Source organism: Epinephelus lanceolatus, chromosome 8 (genome assembly GCF_041903045.1).
Source record: "Epinephelus lanceolatus isolate andai-2023 chromosome 8, ASM4190304v1, whole genome shotgun sequence".
NCBI lineage: Eukaryota > Metazoa > Chordata > Actinopteri > Perciformes > Serranidae > Epinephelus > Epinephelus lanceolatus.
The window spans coordinates 4312636-4331163 of NC_135741.1; the positions used below are offsets into that span (position 1 = coordinate 4312636).

The following is an 18528-nucleotide window of genomic DNA, read 5'->3' on the forward strand; positions in this document are numbered from 1 at the left end:
CTCCCAGCTGTTAACAGGCTGTTATGCTAACTGGCAAGCTAGCAAGCTGTACCCTGCATGCTGTTTAATGGTGTATTTATGTAAGTGTACATTTAATGGTGTCACAAATGTTTTGTGTCACACTCTGTTGTGTATCATGGTGTCTTGCCTTGTTGGAGACGTAGTTGTGGGTTATTAATTGTTGTGTTGTAGAGTTAACCATTTGTAAGAAGGGTGCGCAGTTAATAAGGCTCCCTTCTCAAGAGACTCTGCACTCCATGGTTCTCCTCGCGGTGAACTCTATAAAATACTTTGCTGCCTGTTGAAGAGGTGCATCAGGTGTTCAGCTATGCATCGGTGTGGTGGAAAATTCATAACATATGGGAACTAAAAAACCGGTATACTGGATGAACCAGTTCATCTCCAGCACTACAGGAGGTTATAAACTTCTTAACAGTCGTATATAGCTGTGTGTGCAGTCACTAAACATACAAAGAATATTTAAGCTGTTAACTCTCTTCGCTGTGTTAAGTGAGTGTTTGGATCAGGAGTCTCATGACCACCGGTGTTCAAAGCCTCCACCAGATGAATATAAATTTAGATCTCCTGTCATTCTTGTTTTGACTTGGCTCTGCTTTCATATCTGCTCTGCTATTGTTTTACAGAACACTCAGCACAAACACACTTCCTCTCTTTTTCCAGAAACGGTGCAGGCAGGACTCTGAGTGTGTGTGATTAAGCTCGCTTTGTTGCTAATCATGAATAGGTCGTGCTCTTAACCTGTTGAAAGTTACTATGGGACTGTTGTCCACACCACGGCATCAAGTTTTCCAGCTTTTCCACTAACAGTGTGCGCCTGCATCCTTTTGCCCTCACTGCTTCCTGTAGAAAATGGATTGACCAACTGCTCTTACCACACTGACGTAGACACACAATCAGCTGCACACAGTGACTTGTAGCAAACTGGTACAAGCAAATGTGGTGTTTAGTTTGTGAGAGGCGTTTTTCATCTAAATAAGTAAAGTTACTAAGAAAATGTGATCCATCTATGTACCTAAGTATTGCTCTCCCAAATCATTTATTAAGATTGGTTTAAATAATGAAAAATTGAAATATGGGATACTCTTTAAAAGTCATACCAATCCTTGTCATTGGTATCTAACATGTCTCTATAAATGGTGATATCAGTTGTAGTGTTGGGCAGCATTTCCTTTGGTCTCATTTAAAGTCTGACGTGTTTTCTTTATCACCATTTTATTTAACCAGTTTGAACTGGAAGTGTTTTTTCAGTTGCTTTGTAGGTTTTACAGTAATTTAGTAAATTTAGATAGATAGATTTAAATAGAGTATCTCCATTAAATAGCCCATCTACTCTCATCTGTGTCTGTAGTTTCTGTGCACCTGCACAGTGCAAAATAGTTTTCCTTCATAGACACTAACGCAGGTTTTATTCACTTACAGTATAATAATAATGGACGTAGCCACTGTGACATCACCCATTGGATGGCGGACTCCAATGTTAAAGCCTGGAGTTTGGCATTTTGACCGTCGCCATCTTGGGTTTTTGGATCTAGAAGCGACTGTAATAGAGTGCTCTAGGGATGATGTTTTTCTTTTGGCTGACATGGAAGTTAGTGTCACCCCAGTTCCTTCGTCAAAACCCCCGGGGATTTTTCCATTGGATTTTGGATTATTGCCGGAAATAAGCTCTGTGGGTATTTAATGATGTATTTTATGTTTTAGAACAAAACATGGAAGTCTGTGAAGCTTATATTAACCACAGACCTTATTTCAGGCATCTAACCTAAAACCCATTGACTTTGAGATGAGAGAACTTATTACTGGGTAGTTAATTCTGATAATTCTAATGCAAACTTTTGCTAGCCAAAAAAATCAATCAATCAAAATCAATCTTTATTTCAGACTCAGTTCGGTCCATAAAAACACACAACTACAAGAAACAGTAACAATAATCAGCCACACATAAAATTCCTAAGAAGAGCATCCAAGGTGGGAACATTGCTGTGTACAAGCAACTGACTGGCACTCGTCCATCTAGGGAGCTTCAACAGGATTCGCAGTGCATCATTATATGCCACCCGAAGTTTGTTGAATTTAGCCTTACTGTAACTGCACCACAAGTGGGCAATATGCAGTGGAGTACAACAGGCTTTAAACAAAGCAATTTTAACATTGTCCGAACACATATAAAATTTACGTGCCAACATATTTGCTTGTGCATACAACTTACAGTACTGTCGCTGTATATCATCATCATCACACAGGTCATCCCTGATGATGTGACCAAGATATTTCACCTTGTCCACAACAGTCCGTGGATTCTGTGCCAAGAGGAAAGAGCCAAAAACAGGCTTTAAAGCATTAATACAAAATGTATTCACTGGAAAAACTGAACATCCAACTACTCAGAGGGTCTTATAGTGCAACCAAATGCTGAACTTTTTTAGGCGACCAAAACTTTACAGTTAACTTTGTTTTACTGAAAACACACTGAGATAGCGACTGCTATGGCTACGCCCATGCTCTGTGAATCTGGGGTTATGCCACAGTTAGATTACCTCATCAACCTTGTCGCTGTGGTGACTTGACAACTGACAGTTGACCACGCCCTTAATTATGCACAATTTTAAGCCTTAATAACATTTGAAAGGTTGAGTTATATAAAAATCCACCACCTGTATTGTTTTCATGAATGGGGAATACAGATATAGAGACCAACAACGTTTTTATCAGGTTGTGAACATGTTAGTTTCTCTTGTAAAGTTGGGCATTGTAACATGAGGGGCCAATAGAGGAAATGCAGTTTTTGGCTCTTCCACATTGGTTTTGTTTTTCACTCCTGCAGGTTGCTACTTGGTTTTACTTTAGTACACTGTAGCATATTTTTGCTAAAAAAAAAAAAATAGCACAGCAGTGTAGTTTTCATCTGGTCAGCTGAACAGCAGCAGCCACAGAAGTGTAGCCAAGAACTTATTGGAAGAGGTAATGTGATTACAGTTACACAATACTGCCAGATATGATATAGATCAGTGGTTCCCCATCTTTTTTGGCTCGTCACACCTTAAAACAAAGCTTCACTTCCGTGTGACCTCTTGCATTGTCCAGGGTTCACAGTTAATGTTTTTGTTTGTTTTGTTCTTCCCTAATCTGGCAAGTGAGTCAGAAATCTACTGCACAAAGTCAATTTTTACTGGCAGCTACTGTGTACAAATTGTTTTATGGTTAAGTGGTTATTGAAAAACGACCTTGTTTTATCCACCTTGCTCTCAAACTCACTGATGCTTCAGCTCCTAAACTTTGTCTTTACAAGCGCCCGATTCGTCCTGCACATGTAGTTGATTGAGTCACATGTTGCAGAGGTGTGTTGGTGTTTAGAGCACCTTTAAGAAACAACGTGTTATTATTGGTCTTCTACAGTGGAAAAAAATCTGATATCATCGGAGCAGTTACACAGATAGTCAAGTAATATGGATAGGTTATAGCATCTACATTTTAAAGTATTGTTCATTTAATTTTAAACAGTTAAAATAAATCTAAATGTGTGCTGGCTCCATAAGGCAATAGTATTGTCTTGAAGTTTTGATTAACAAATGCTCTTTTATCGAATGTAAACCGTTTCCCATCCCGTTGACCTCAATGTGTGTTGATCATATTCAGTATTTTGCAGTACAAAATGAAATGTTATATTAACTGACCACTTAAATTTCTATTTAAGTAGTTCTTCCCATTCTGTGGCAAAATATCAGATGCCAGATGATCATTTTCTTGTCTTATTTTCATTATTAAATATATGGAGGAGACAAAGAAATGGTTGTTTTGCTATGATTTTACATTGTGTTGTGTTATATTGTTAATGCTGTCATTTCTCCTGTGCGTTTCTTGTGAAGATAAACCTTCACAAACTGTGTTCACATGTGAATAACCTTCATGATTCACATGGAAATGTTTTGGTGTTTGAGTCGGTGTTGAAGTTGGAAGTGTAACTCTATGATTCTACTGAACTCTATTGTGCTCTACTGTACTGTAATGTGAGTGCATGTCTCTTCCCCTGTATCATTATCCTGCTGTTGTGTCTTCAGATATCTGTCTGCCTCAGCCACTTTGGATGACATTACCCACTCTGAAGTGTGAGTTGACCCCTTCCTCTTTTGTGTTGTTGTTTTGTTTTTGTATATAAGTTAAGGTTTCTTTAAGTTTGCTTTGATTTTTTGGGGAGTTTTTCTTCTTCTAGCTTCTTGTCTATTTCAACCATCCATCATTTTTCTTCTGTTCTCCTTTTGCTCTTGTGATGGTGAGGGTGTTCGTGTGTCAGTGGCTGTTGTACTCAGGAAAGTTTCTCTGCTTTATGTTGCAAGACCTCCAAACTTGCTTCAAACAGTTTTACATTTCGTATTTATTTTGGTGTTATAAGAACTGGATCATCCAGATATTGAATGCACATCGCTGAAATGATGTCATAGTACAGTATATACTTCAGTAAGTGTTTTGTCAGTGTGGACAGACACAGTTATGTGTGTGTGTTGGTACTCAGCCACATCCAGATAATCTCCAAAATTGTGTTTGCTCATCCTCTGTGAACCATCTGCCACTGAGACCTGATGTGTGTTTGCGTGGATCAGCTGATCACGATGTTGGCTTTTACCCAAGATATGTGTGTTCATGTTTGATGTGTGTGTGCTTACAGCCAGTGAAAGTGTTTATTGTAGCTTTTTGTTTGAGTGGGTGTTGATGTGCATATTTCTGAGCGTTTGTATGTATGAGCTTATTTGTGTTTGTATCTGTGTGTGTATGTGTGTGTGCACGTTAGCAGGTGTAGTTTGACCACACCTTCAGACCTTCTTAATCCCAGTCCATTTCCTCCACTATCAAATATGTTTTAATGTTTAAATATTTGAAATAAAATATTCACACTCTTACTGTACCTGACTCAGAATTATCGAATCAGATTTGGCTGTTTAATAGGAATATTCAACAATTCTTTTTTTGTCCCATATATAGTTTGAAACACACTCAGTGGAACATTCAGACTTTTTTCAGACCATGGCATTTATGTAATATAGTAAACAAGCTAACGACCGATCGAAACTGTGCAACATTTTTTGCCTACACTAGATATCCAACAAAAGCCAGAGACTGTTTCGTAATAAGTTGCTGTGAGCTGTGAATTTACTACTTCTGAGCAGAAGAGACAAGATAAAGTTATCTGGGAGCCTTACAGTGGAAAGTTTCTCCTCCTCTGTGTCGATGCATCATGTCTGCAGCTCCCTGAGTAGTGTGAAAGTCAACAGTGCTCACGCAAAATTTGGGGACCAAAATGTGCCCAGATGCACACACACACAAAAAAAGGACTCCTTGACTTGAATCAATCTCAGTCAACTGAGGGGTCTCCGAATGGCAGCCAGACAAAAACTTTAACGCAGTAACTGGCATGTTTCCCCCAACCCTTCCTACTCCTGCAGCCCCCTGGAGTAACCACGATCGGTCGATATGTAAAATAGAAACGATCGCCCAGCGCTTTTGTATTGTGATACTTGGCATAGATTGCTGCAGGGATCTTTTTTTTTAGGCCAACCTAGAAATTATCATTGCCCTGTTTCTGTCAACAAAAAGTCACTGGGATGTTTCCATTGCATTTTGGATTATTGCAGAAAATAAGCTTTGTGGCAAACAAAAGTTTATGACACGTACATGTTTCGTTCTGCAAGATAATCTTCACAGATTAACCACTTTTATGATTTGTGAAGCGTAAATGCAATCGCCAGAAGTAAAAAGCTGACATTAGGCGATAAACGAACTACACCATGGTTGCATGACTTCAATGTCGTGAGCACGATGAAGCTGTAAAACCATGTTCGGTGTGATGACGCTCTGTAGTCTCAGTTAGCCACCTGTTAGCAACCATCTTTTTGAAGACCGCTTCAAAATTCACAAGTGTGGTATTTACTGACGGATTTTATTCTGTAGATCAAAACGTGAAAATACCTAAGCTTGTGTAAACATATTTCAAGCCTCTAATCAAAAACCCATTCAGAGAACCCACTGACATCAATACGAAGGAACCGGAGGTGATAAAACTGCTAACTCATTTCCTCATTTAAAGCCTCATTCCTGCACCACTCTGTGTAACCACACCCTAAGTGATGGGTCTGTCAGCCTGAGTGTTTGATTTTGCCATCATGCTCTCTCTTCCACTGCACTGAAATAAACAGACGCTCACCATCCCCGGCCTTTGGCTGCTGTACGACATGCTGAATCATATCTGCCATTAATACTGATGGGTTTCTGTCTGTGTGCTTCTGTACTTGGGGGCGTTCCTGGAGAAAAACCTGAAATTGACTAACTCTTCTTGGAAACGCTAGATGCTGAAAAAAGAAATCTCTCTTCTGTTTGTTTTGTAAGTTATCGTAAGCTTTCAAATTCAGACAAATGTGGATTTAAAAAAAGCATTTAAAAAGCAAACAGAACAGGTAAACAGGAGGCTGGTGGCTAGTTTATGATACACCAGCCTTTTGACGCTTGCTGTGGCCTAAATTCCTTTGACTGTATTTCTTTGTGAATACTAACCATCGGGCTAGTGAACACTGCACTAGTTTATTCGTGGGATGGAGCAGTAACTTAAATCACTGTAAGCTTTTGTGCTCATGTTTGCTGTGGTCAAATGGTTTGGTCTAATTTACCTTTGTCTTTTCCACCCTCCAATCCCTCCCCTCTCCATCCATCTGCCTTGTTTTTCTCCTTGCTGTCCGTGGTCTTTTCACTCCTCTTCCCATCCTCCTCCCATTTTCTCTCGGCCCACCTCTCCTGTTCTGTCCTTTTTCTTTCTTCTCCGTCTATTTTCGCCGTCCCACATCTTCTTTTCATTCCAATCCAACCATCTGTCCTACTCTCTCATTCCCTACTTTCTTTTCTCCATTGTTCTCTTTCCATTCTCCTGTTCCCACCTTCAATCCATTCATCCATCCATCCCACCTCCTCCTCCTCTTTCTCTCTCCTCTCTGCAGATACAAGAAGACTCAGGAGACTCTCCTCCAGGCGGGACAGAAGACCAGTGCAGCTCTCACCACAGTGGGCACGACCCTCAGCAAGAAACTGGGCGACATGAGGTACGATGACACAGAGCCAAAATGGCTGACACTCTAAGTAGGCTACAAGAACAAACGAGCAGACTAAACAGTGTTGAAACAAAAAGATCCCAAACTTAGAATATCAAACAACAGATCCATATTTATTCTGTGACAGCAGGGTAAAGCAGATGGAGCTTTGAACTTAGCAAGATAATATAGTCTACATAATTTTCTTGGGAGTATCCCATGTGTGTTTGAGTGTGGAAACACAATATCCTCACTTCAGAAACCTGAATAAACATCGTTAACACCTTATTCAGATGTCTGATCACTGTCTGCCTTTAGCACAGATGCATCCTTAACCAGTATTTAGTCAGTAAAACTAAAAACATCATGAATGGAATGATAAAGATAGACTGGGTGACTCTGGTAAAATGGAGGATGTATTTTTTTTTAATGGTGATGAGATGGAAAAGAGAAAACCAGAGCAGTAAATTCAGCTGTGTCCATTCATCTTCAAATGAAGAGATAACAGACAGAGTTCCCACTGTAATGAAATTTATGAAATTATAAAAACAGTTTTCCAGGCCTAGAAATGGTTTGGAGTCTGCAGAATGCTTTGGAAAAGCTTTGAATTTACATTGTTTTGGGTATTGTTTAAGAATATGTTCAGAAAAATCCCAAAACATGTCTAACATTATGTGGAACATGTTCCTACTGATTTAAAATCTAGTGCTGAACTTCCTGACCTTTGAAACATCACTTGTAACATGTGATACACATTGGCGTACGCAGCTAGTTGATGGCAGGAAGTCTAGTAAAGTTAACATGTGGCAGCAGTTTTACCTGGGAAGTGCGTGTTTATCAGTGTACAAATATAATACATGGCTTGAGAGACATAACGACTGAAATTAAATTGTGGAATTGGGATAAAATATTATGGAAAAGTTTTGAAAATTAATTGGTAAAAATGTGTGGGAACCTTGAACAGAGTAGCTGGATGTGAGGAGACAAAGACGGAAACTGTGAACTTCGTGCCTCAAATATGATCAAAATTAGGATAAGGTTGGAAACTGGGGTACTTATTATCATAAAAGTATTTAATATGAGTTTGAAGCCACTTGAATATTTTAATTTGACACCATCCACTGCTCTGTTTTTCTTGTAGCACTGAATTTGTCTCAACATGCTCGTCTGTGATCACCTTCTTGTGCCACTTCTCTCCTCTAGTCTTAACTAGTAGTGCTGCGAAGTTACATTTATTATCATTATTATTATTATTATTTTTTTTTAATTAACACCGTTATTGCCTAAAAGTGTATTTTACTAACTCATGGGGTGATTCAACATGATTTAATTTGTTTTTAATCTGTCTTTAAGAGACGTACATGTTTTGACATCAGTCAAAGTAAAGTCCACTGGTACATCCTTAAAGTGAAATCCCAGATGCTAAATTTTAATTTGAGTCTCTTGAACGCAAAATTGCATCTTCAGGAAACTTGGTTTGTTTTAAAATTGTTGGACCATCCCTGTAATATCGACGACTCTTTTACCCTGAAATCACACTTTGTAGTGTTTTCATTTAGCTTCAAATTCTGATCTTACCTTTCAAGTTGAGCGACAAAGCAACGCTTCATAAAGTGTGATTGATGGATGAGAGAGAGAAAACATTAGCTATAGAAAAACAAATAGACTCAGTGAAGACACACTCATCTCCGCCTCCTTCACATCTAACATCTCTGCTGGCGCCGTGTTGACTTACACAACCTTCTGCAATTATTTTAATGTTTCCATTTCACCACCCACATTCATATTTGCTCTATATGCAAGGGCGTGTGTGAGGAAGCAATACATAGCTGTCTGAGTGTGCTGATGAATGTGTGTGTGCCCTCTTTGTTCACTGGCTTCTCACACAGTAACCAATATATTTCATTAGTTTTGATCTGGTTTACTCTTCATGTGTTTGTAATGTTCGCCCCTGCATGTTGCATGTATTCATTAATTTCTCCACAGTGTTTCCTCTGCAGCTGCAACAGCTGTACTCTCATATTTAATTTGTATTATTCTGAATGTCCCTGTTTTGTTCTTAGATATGTTTTCATTGCAGGATGTGCTTCTGAAACATGTTGCTTCAGCTACACTTGTTGGTTCACACAATTACTGTGGAAGTGAGAATGGGTGAACACACAGTACTGGAGCTGCGAATTCATTCAGCTCAAACTGAAACAAAATATTAAGGATAAGATGTCTGTGCTTTGAATTCCCTTAAAATCTCAAATAGTGCCACGTATTACCTCAGTGTCAGAGAGATCCAGGCCTTTATTTGGGACAGAAACAGGCCTTTATTCCTGATTTCCCCCGTTATTGCAAACTCAAAATGTCCTCCTAGTTTATCTGTTTTCTTGATAAACTCAGTGTAATGTCCATTTCCAAACAACACAACAACACAGTCGTGTCAGAGGTTTCACTGTTACCTTGTTCCTCTGAGTATTGTCAAGCTACTATGAATTACATGAACACTTCCTCCAGAAATTTCACATTAAAGCCTGACTTTTAATGTGACAAACAGCGGAAAGTATTAAAGTTTTGTCAGCAAAGAAGAAACAGCTGTAGTTAATTAGAGTAATAAAACATAACTAAAGGGAAAGTGCAGGTGCAAGTGATCAGATCTGCATGGGTTGCTGTGGTAACGACATAGGCATCATTAACTATGTAGCTAAGCTCTTGACACAGCTTTCCAATGCTGAAGCATGAGAAATAGAGGTCTATCATTTCGCCAAACAAACAAAACAGTTGCACTGTCAAGTTGCGATTCAGAACCAGACAAACTCTGTGATGGAGGAGGCTGATATACACTGTGATGTTTCATGGTGCAGTCATGGTGGGCCAATGTGAAGAGAGAGGTGTAGTGCCATCCACTAAGTAAGCACCTCCTAAATGTTGCCTGGATTCAGTTCTTAATTTCTAAAATCACACAGTCTGAACAAAACACACTGATAATCTTTTGTAAACTATACATATGTGATATAAATGATCTGATTCTTAGAAGTTATAGAATATGCATCTCATGTTTACAATAATAATTCACAAATTTCTCAGTTGGGTCTAAACAATGAGTGAGAGAGATGAGCAGACACACAGAAAGCTTTACGTATGATTAGAAAAGATCAGAGCAGCAGAATCGCTCGCTGACTAGTGCAGAGAAATGTGCTTCTGGTTTGAACAGCCAGGCGAAACAATTGTCGTATCAGGCTGCTTCCATGTCCAGTGTGAATATTGTGTGAACATGGAGTGAACATGACCTCAGTGTCCTTAGTGACACAGCAAACACGTCCCTGCTCTGACTCCCCTCCTCATCCTGACTCCCCTGCTGATAACTCTGCTCTGTCTCTCCTGTGTCGTCCCTGTTGACTGTTGTTGGTTTGTGTTTGTGTCCTGATGCTGCTGCTGCTGCTGCTGCTGCTGCTGCTGCTGCTGCTGCTGCTGCTGCTGCTGCTTTTGGCTCACGCTCTCTCTCCTTCTTGTTTTTAATCGCTGCCTTGGTTTGACCTGCAGAGCTCTACCTTTCTCTAATTCCTTTAGGTAAGACTAACATGTCTGCTTAGAACAGCCAAGAGTTTAATCACACAAAATGAAATTTGCTCATCATAGAGGTTAAGCTCTGCCATTTTCTCTATTGATTCTTTTAACTCTTGCTTTTTCTAAACTGCTTTATTATCCTCGATTATTTTATTGATTTAGATTTCCTGAATGTGTTTTTTTACCCACTACATATCTGCTTACTGTAGCATGTCAACCTTTGAAGGGATTTTTGATTTCTTATCATTATACATAACATTTTATTATGGTATTAATGATTAACACTTAAATGTAAAGTTTGAGTGAAGTCTCCTGGGTCACATTGTGCTTCAAAAAAGAAGACTGAAATGTATTTTATTGTGGTAACACTTTATTTTATACAAATTCTGTAACGTTTCATCGTACATTTTTGGTTAATTTCCCCAGAGATTTTCCTGGAAATGGTAATCTAGTTTTGGTCTGAGGCAGTTATGAGTTTAATTAGTTAGATTTACAGAAGAATTTATTTTATGTAAACTTAACAACATAGTCATTCACAATTTGTTTATAATTGGAAGATTTGATGTAATAAAACTGATATGATATGATGATTATTATATACAATCCCAATTCCAAAAAAACTGTGTAAAACATAAATAAAAACCGAATGCATTAATTTGAAAATTCTTACCGCCATACAGTGAGGGAAACAAGTGTTCAAAACACCACACTTTTGTCACTAAACGTTTCCAGTGCAGCTTTTCACGTGAAATTTAGACGAGACATTAGGAGTTAGTATCACAGTGTTTTTGTGTGGCAATATCATATCATCACACAGTGTCAAGTATAGATTTTGTTAATTATTATATAATTTATTAATATTACAAATAAGTAGCCTACTAGAAAATGTAATCAATTTCTTTTTCTGTCCACTAGAGACATTTTACTGCTACAAAGTCTCTATATACAGACTCTGCATTCAGTGAAGATAGATAGATAGATAGATAGATACTTTATTCATCCCCTCAGGGAAATTCAGAGTATCTCATAGCTCAATAAAATAAATACAGTAAGAACAGACAGTAGCCTACAAAACAACACAACACACAATAAAAGACATATTCGGACAGTCAGTAAATAAAATGTGTTATAAAACCCCGGAGATCTTCAGAAGAAGAGCGGAAGAGCCCTGGGGCCTGTATCACGAAGCGAGATCAACCTTTCCTGGGTTACCCAGACCTATCCTGGGTTGACTAACCCTAACAATGGCAATCAGGATAATCGGTATCACGACGCTGGATATCAACTCGGTAACTCAACCCAGGGTTGCTTTATCAAAAGCCGTGAACGCGCACGCAGTGGACCAATCACAATCATGCTAGAAGCGCAGCGTCACTGAGCGCCACTGAGCGTCCTCACAGAGCGCTGTATGTGAGGAGAAAAAAAAGTATTTCTCATGTGAGGATCAGAGATTAATTCTACTAAAATATGAGGAGGAGAAAAGCAACATTAAACAAAAGGCCAACACCGTGGCAGCTGCAGGAGGAGGAAACATGCGTGGCAACACATAACGGGATGAATAATGTTTAGTTTTAGTTTAGATTTGTTTATTTGCACATAATGTTAAAAACAGTATAAAATTTACAGGATTAAAAAAAGAAAAGTGCCGGAGAGGTTAGAAGCCACTAAAAGCTTATCAAAGAAATTCCCCTGTCAGAACATCAATGAAATCACATGATAGAGAAGAAAAAAAAACGGGTGAGGAAAGAAGAAATAGAGGAGGAGAGAGGGAAAAATCAAGACAGAACAAGGTAGCAAATAAAATGATGTGTAGGTTAAATTACTCATCACTGGTTCAAGTAGCTACAGTACCTGTGCCTGTACATCTGACACTGATCACACCCTTGAATCCCATGAAATCAATGCTGCGCAGATGAATTGCGTGTATTACAATTATCATCTAACATCATTGCGTCTGATAAACTGGTCTTCTTTGTCATAACGTTATATATGCTACAATAAAGCTTAAAGCTGACGCCACAATTAAATCATATCAACACCAAATTGATAGTCTGAATAAAATCATCCTGATATTGAGCTGTGTTAGAAATTAACAGCTGCGCAAAAATATACCTAGTCTCCCTCTTTAAAAAACATAAAGGAAAATCCCTCAAACACCAAGTGTAGACGTGACAGGCTACTTTCCACATTTCCAGCAGCAAAGCTGTCAGTTAGGCCCATTATCTTTAACAGGGATCATTTCCTCCAACAAAACAAAATGTTGGCACTAATTAATGGTGCTATTAAGTGTCCGCAAATGATCAGTTTCTTTCTTATGAAGGGGTGGGATGAAAGTTCGACTTCTTTCCACTCCTTTTTGAACAATCTTTTCATTGTCTGTTGTTGTTGCTTTCTTTTCTTTTTTAATGTTCAAAATAAACTTTCAAATCAAAATCAATCAAATTAATTAAACTTCCCGTCATGACTGGGCTGCATTTCTGTCAGCGGAGTCATTTTTTTTCCAAACAGCTGATTGGCCAGTGGGTGGTGCTGTTTATAGGATCAGATTCAACCCTGAACTTACCCTGCTCCGGAGCAGGATAGCCGTTCAGAGTAAGTTACCATGGTGATCTACCCCGATAAGAACTGAACCGGCTTCGTGAGACCGAAAACCCAGGGTTAACCCTGAAGTTACCTCGCTAAGACATTAATCCTGCTTCGTGATACAGGCCCCTGGTTTCCGGTTGTAGGCTGTTTGTAGTCCGCGTGATATTGACCAATCACGTTTGAGCCGACTGCAGTTGTTGCCAGGTTAAATGGTCCGTGCGGTGAACTAACGAGGCGGAACATAATTGGCGTCACTGCAAACTCTGAATCCATCGCAATGGTTCAGCATATTTACTTATATGTATATATATAAACGGAAACAGAAATTTGCCTCCTCCGCCCAAATCAAACCGGAATGCCAAAAAATTGGGGTTCTGCCCCCAGAGGCTGTATCGCCGTCTGCCGGAAGTCAGATGCCGAATACAGCCGATGGGTTCCGAGAATGGTGCTACAAACAATGGCTGAGGTGAGATGAACACACTGAAAACTTTATCTTATTAGATAAAACAGTTGATGTTGACAAAGTTTTCTTCTGAGGACATAATTTACAGTTGAAAAAAGGTAATTCATCGCAATTAATTTTATGGCAATACTCAGCATATTGCAACATATTTAAAATAGCAATAATATTATATCGTGACTCCAGTATCCTGATATCGCATCATGGAACCTCTGGTGATTCCCACATTCCCACCCCTACCAGAAACTGCTCTGATAAAGAAATAACATTTCAAGACATAAAAATTACGTGCAATGAAGTGGACTGACACAGGAAACAAGTATTGAACATGTTAAGTGAAATTTATTTGATATTAAGAGAAGCAGGAACGTGTTGCAGCATCAAATTCAGAATGACTGTATATTGCAAAAAAACATTAAATTTATCAGTGTGAACGTTAAATATCTTGTACTGTATTCAACTGAATTCAGGTTTTTAAAAAAAGAATTACAAATCATTGCATTCTGTTTTTATTTATGTTAAACACAGCATCCCAATATTTTTGGAATAGAGGTTGTACTTACCTGTAAACAAATCTTATATTTTTGTGTCTTCAGCCGACCTGACTAAAAGAGTCTGCAGCTGTAACAGCTGAACACTGCCTCTAAACTTCAGTTCATAAACTTGATAAATTCATTCTTTTTTTGTAATTTATAGGAAACCTTTGGACCCATAAAATAAAGTATTTCCAACAGTGTTTTCTTTCTGAAGTTTTGACAGTGTACCAAGGACATTTCTTTGTCTGCTGTTAAATTAGGTTTTACTGTTTGAATACATGTGAATGAGAAATGAAGCTAATGTGTCAAGGGCACCTAATCACCAACAGCACTTTAACTGGTGTATTCACTGCATTATATTGTGATTGTGAGTGTGAGTGTGAGTGTGTGTGTGTGTGTGTCTGTGTGTGTGTGTGTCTGTGTGTCTGTGTGTGTCTGTGTGTGCCACTGCTTGCTTGCTTTAACACCTGCACTTCTGTCTCCTCTCTTTAACGCTTACAAAGTAGCAACTATTCCATTCGCCACTCGATAAGTATGCCGGCCATGAGGTAAAGTAACACACAAACCTGCTCTCTGTTCTGCTTTGTATTATTAACTGTCTGTGTAACACATACGTTACCTTTACCTGCATCACTGTGACTCTGTGTTACTGCTGGTTTTCTTTCTGAGAGATTTTTAAACTGTGAGATCTTTTAGTTTGAGTAAAGGTTGGAAAAAGACTGAGTGAACTGTCCTCTTACTTCAGTTTTTTAATCCTTTTCACTCAACCTTAAATCGATGAGGAGTTTAAATAGAATCTAGCAGGTCGTTATATCTCGTCGACTCAGCTTATTGATCAAGTTACAACTTTCTTATTCATTTGTAGCCGGTCAAACACTAACTGGCAAGAAAATACCTAAAATAATGAAATCTTTACCAGCCTGAGACGGCATGAGAATGTTTTTTGTTTTTGATTTTGATGTGTTGAACATGGTGAGATGCTGTGAAATGGTGAATTAACTTGTGTGTTGTTTTCTGTATTTATTGTATAATTCAGAAAGGTTCTGTTTCCGTGTCCCTGTGTTCCTCAGTTGATGTCACATTAACATGTTTAATGAAATTATATTCTATCATATTATAAACATGTGTCAGTGTTAGACAGTGTAGGATTAATACGGCTGCAGTGGAACATGAAACAACTAAATAATCATAAGTCTTTTTAATGTGATTACCTAGTTTATGAGCAGTTAAACTTTTGATTGCAAGTCTAGTAAATAAAGTCTGACACAACATAAAGATGTACATAAAAATTAACAGTTTAGAAAATGTCGTTTATTTTGTTTTCTGTCGTATGTTTTTATGAGGTTTCAAGTTTATTGCCGAGTTTACAGTTAACCTGCCTTCTTAATTACCCTGACATCACTGCATGTAATGTTAACATGTCTATTTTTGTGAATGTAACATCACGTCTATGTTCTGCAGGAACTCTGCGACCTTCAAGTCGTTTGAGGACAAAGTGGGGAACCTGAAGGTGAGGAACGCACCTGTAGGCCACAATGACGTACGTTAAATACGATTTCTTTGTATATGTAAGTGTAAGATTCAGTGTTTAACCAACAGTTTGCCACGGCGGTCCTCTCGCCTCAAAAATATATGTGTTACAAAATGTCATAATAAATGTAAAGGTTCTTGGTTTTGGTAAATGAACCTGTATCATCAGTAAACAACATAAGATGTTTATTCTATGAGCCATTGTTCCTTAAAGCCGCGTACCTGTACCTCGAGGGTACTGCAGAGGATATGTGAGATTTTTTTTAAAATGTTAATTTTAAAAATACAAGTCATGCATAATTGCCAAGATGATGATAATAATAATAATGATAATAGGTTCAATGAAACATAAGTTCAGTAAACGTAAACATTTTATTTTCAGTATTTTCATTGCAATCATAACTGCCAAAGTGCCGACAAACACAATCATGTTCACATTGACGTTGTGTGTTTACCAAGTGTTTGGTGCTGTTCAGGGGCTGCTTGGCTGAAAGAATATCTATTTTAAAGAAATGTTAAACCACTACTGTAAGCCATCTTTGTTTAGTTAGGATTCACTGAGTTGAAAGTTTTAAATAACACATTCATGTATCCTCTGCTGGTGCTCTGCTGGATACTGTCAGTACTGGCAGTGAGACGGGACGTACCCATTCAGGGGCCTCTGTCCACCGGGGGCCGTGTTCATGGCCACACAGCAGCTGCTCTCATGGTCTTCTGTCTTCTCTGCACCTCTTCTCGGCTCTCGTTCCAACACTAGAATTACGGATGCTGTATTGGTGATTAAAAATGAAAATTCTGGCAGCGTAATTTCTAAATCACATGACGTGCCCTGGTGATACTCGTCCCATCTGAATATGACTAAAGTGTTTTTCTCCCTGTAAACCTGTGATGAGTCAACATATTAACGCTAACGATCAATAACACTCTGCTCTACTTCCTGTGTCTCTCTTGTCTCCTCAGTATAAGGTTGTCGGCCCCAAAGGAAACAGCGAGGCCGTCAGCTCCCCCACTGACACCACCCCCACTCAGGAGAACCCGCCTTTCTGAATGCATCCCCCCTCCTCCTCCTCTTCCTCCTCCTCCTCCTCCTCCTCCTCCTTGCTGCCACCTTCCTCACGACCTGAGACTGTACTGTTATCACCTCACATCGCAGAGTCAGCCCCGAACCTTTGACCCTCCACCTCACCGACTCGCTGCCACTCACTTTGCCCCAAGGTCTGTAGACGCAGACAGGCGGAGGTGAAGGACTCGTGGGTTTGAGGTGGGACGAGCTTTCCCATCGCTGCTGGTCCCACGGCCTCCACTCCTCTGCCACGCTGTCGAGGGAAAAGGAAAATGTTTTGTTGATGCCTAAACCTGAATAAATTACAGACCTTGCTTTGTTACATCGCCACGTCCTCCCCAGTTAGACCCCACCCCTCCGTTAGTCCAAATAACTCCTGCGCAGGTTCTTACTGTGTCAGCAAATAAAGGCTAAATTAAGACGTCAGGCTTTTAAACTAAACGAGAAACTTCACATTTAATTCCATGGTTTGGGGTTTGTTCAGATATCGCTGCAGTGATGCATCAAACAAAGCTCTGCAGGCGGATTTTTGGGCCCAACTCAGAGTTTAGGAGCCAGAATATCTGCAGACGGATGGTGGAGGAGCATTTAACGGGCATGAGATGGTGATTTATACCGCTACTGTTTCTCTCTTCGTGTTTCCAACTTCTATCACGTACTTAAATCACTCATTCACACTGTGAGCACGTCACCACAGCAACCCCACCTTCTTCTCAAACTTGTAGAGTTCTCCACAGCTCTGCGGAGGCTCGACACAGGCTTCACTCGCAGGTTAGAGGTCAGTGGTTTGACTGGTGGGGGGGTGGGCAGGGCGGGCGGGGGATCCAGTACATCTCGCCTCTCTTTAGACCTTCTACTGCTACATGCATGTGCATATCTCATCTCAGTTGTACCATACCGACCGCGCAAAGAAGACCGAGGTCTCGTGTAACACCCTTAAAACAAAAAACACACCCAGGATGTAAAAACAGGAAAAAAAACCTTAAACCATTTTGTATTACAAACTATTTTACACTGCTTTGCATAATGTTTTTACATAACTTTTATCAATATGTATAAATATATATGAATAAATATATTGTCACTGATGCTGCCGAACGGTAGTGATCAGGTTGGGAGGTTTGAGAATAAGCAGGGGAGGCGAAACAAACTTAAATGTGATGAGTCAGTTTCACAGACGTGACTTATTGTCTGTCAGGAGTTTATTTCTGTTTGAAGTCTGTCGTGGTCGAAATACGTTTGTGAAACTGACTCATTAATGAGCTGCAGTCGTCTGGTACCCGTCTGGGCGCCAGGCAGACGAGAAGCAACATAATCAAACTGGTTTTCATTGTAAAAAAACTGCAGGTGTGTTTGATCTCAGCACGTTGACGCCGCCATTTGCAAGTCAAACTAAAACCTCAAGATTTAAAACGCTTTGAAACCACTTTGACTGTGTTTCTTCTTCCTGGTGCGACTGCGGCTCCCTTCCTGTCGTTAACACACAGAACTCAATGTGAGACGATGCTTTGCTGTGTACACTACCTGGTGAATGTCAACGCTTCTCTATCGGCCTTACTCACTTTAATAGTTCACCTGTTGTTATAATTTAGCTGGTAGAAAAGATTTTCTCCGTTTATGTTCTTCTTTTTCTTTTGTTGAGTTGTACAGACTGGTTGATTGAAGGAAAGGCAGTTAGCGTTAAAATATTTAGAGTCCAACGGGCCACAG

The 18528-nt window shown here is 39.4% G+C and overlaps 1 protein-coding gene across 16 annotated transcripts in view; it reads left to right on the forward strand.

The window, feature by feature from the left end:
• tpd52l2b (tpd52 like 2b) overlaps positions 1 to 17808 on the forward strand; it is a 33116-nt gene extending 15308 nt beyond the window's left edge. For 2 of the 16 annotated variants that reach the window (XM_033628280.2, XM_033628290.2), the window contains 5 exons: positions 7002 to 7103; positions 10620 to 10646; positions 14729 to 14773; positions 15687 to 15765; positions 16716 to 16949. In XM_033628280.2, the coding sequence (XP_033484171.1) occupies positions 7002 to 7103; positions 10620 to 10646; positions 14729 to 14773; positions 15687 to 15765; positions 16716 to 16802 (340 nt within the window). In that variant the 3' untranslated portion in view covers positions 16803 to 16949. Of the gene's footprint in view, positions 1 to 4079; positions 4128 to 7001; positions 7104 to 10619; positions 10647 to 14728; positions 14774 to 15686; positions 15766 to 16715 lie in introns of all 16 variants that reach the window. The other 14 variants (XM_033628282.2, XM_033628291.2, XM_078169752.1 and 11 more) reach the window with 12 other exon arrangements.
• Positions 17809 to 18528: the final 720 nt, after the last annotated feature.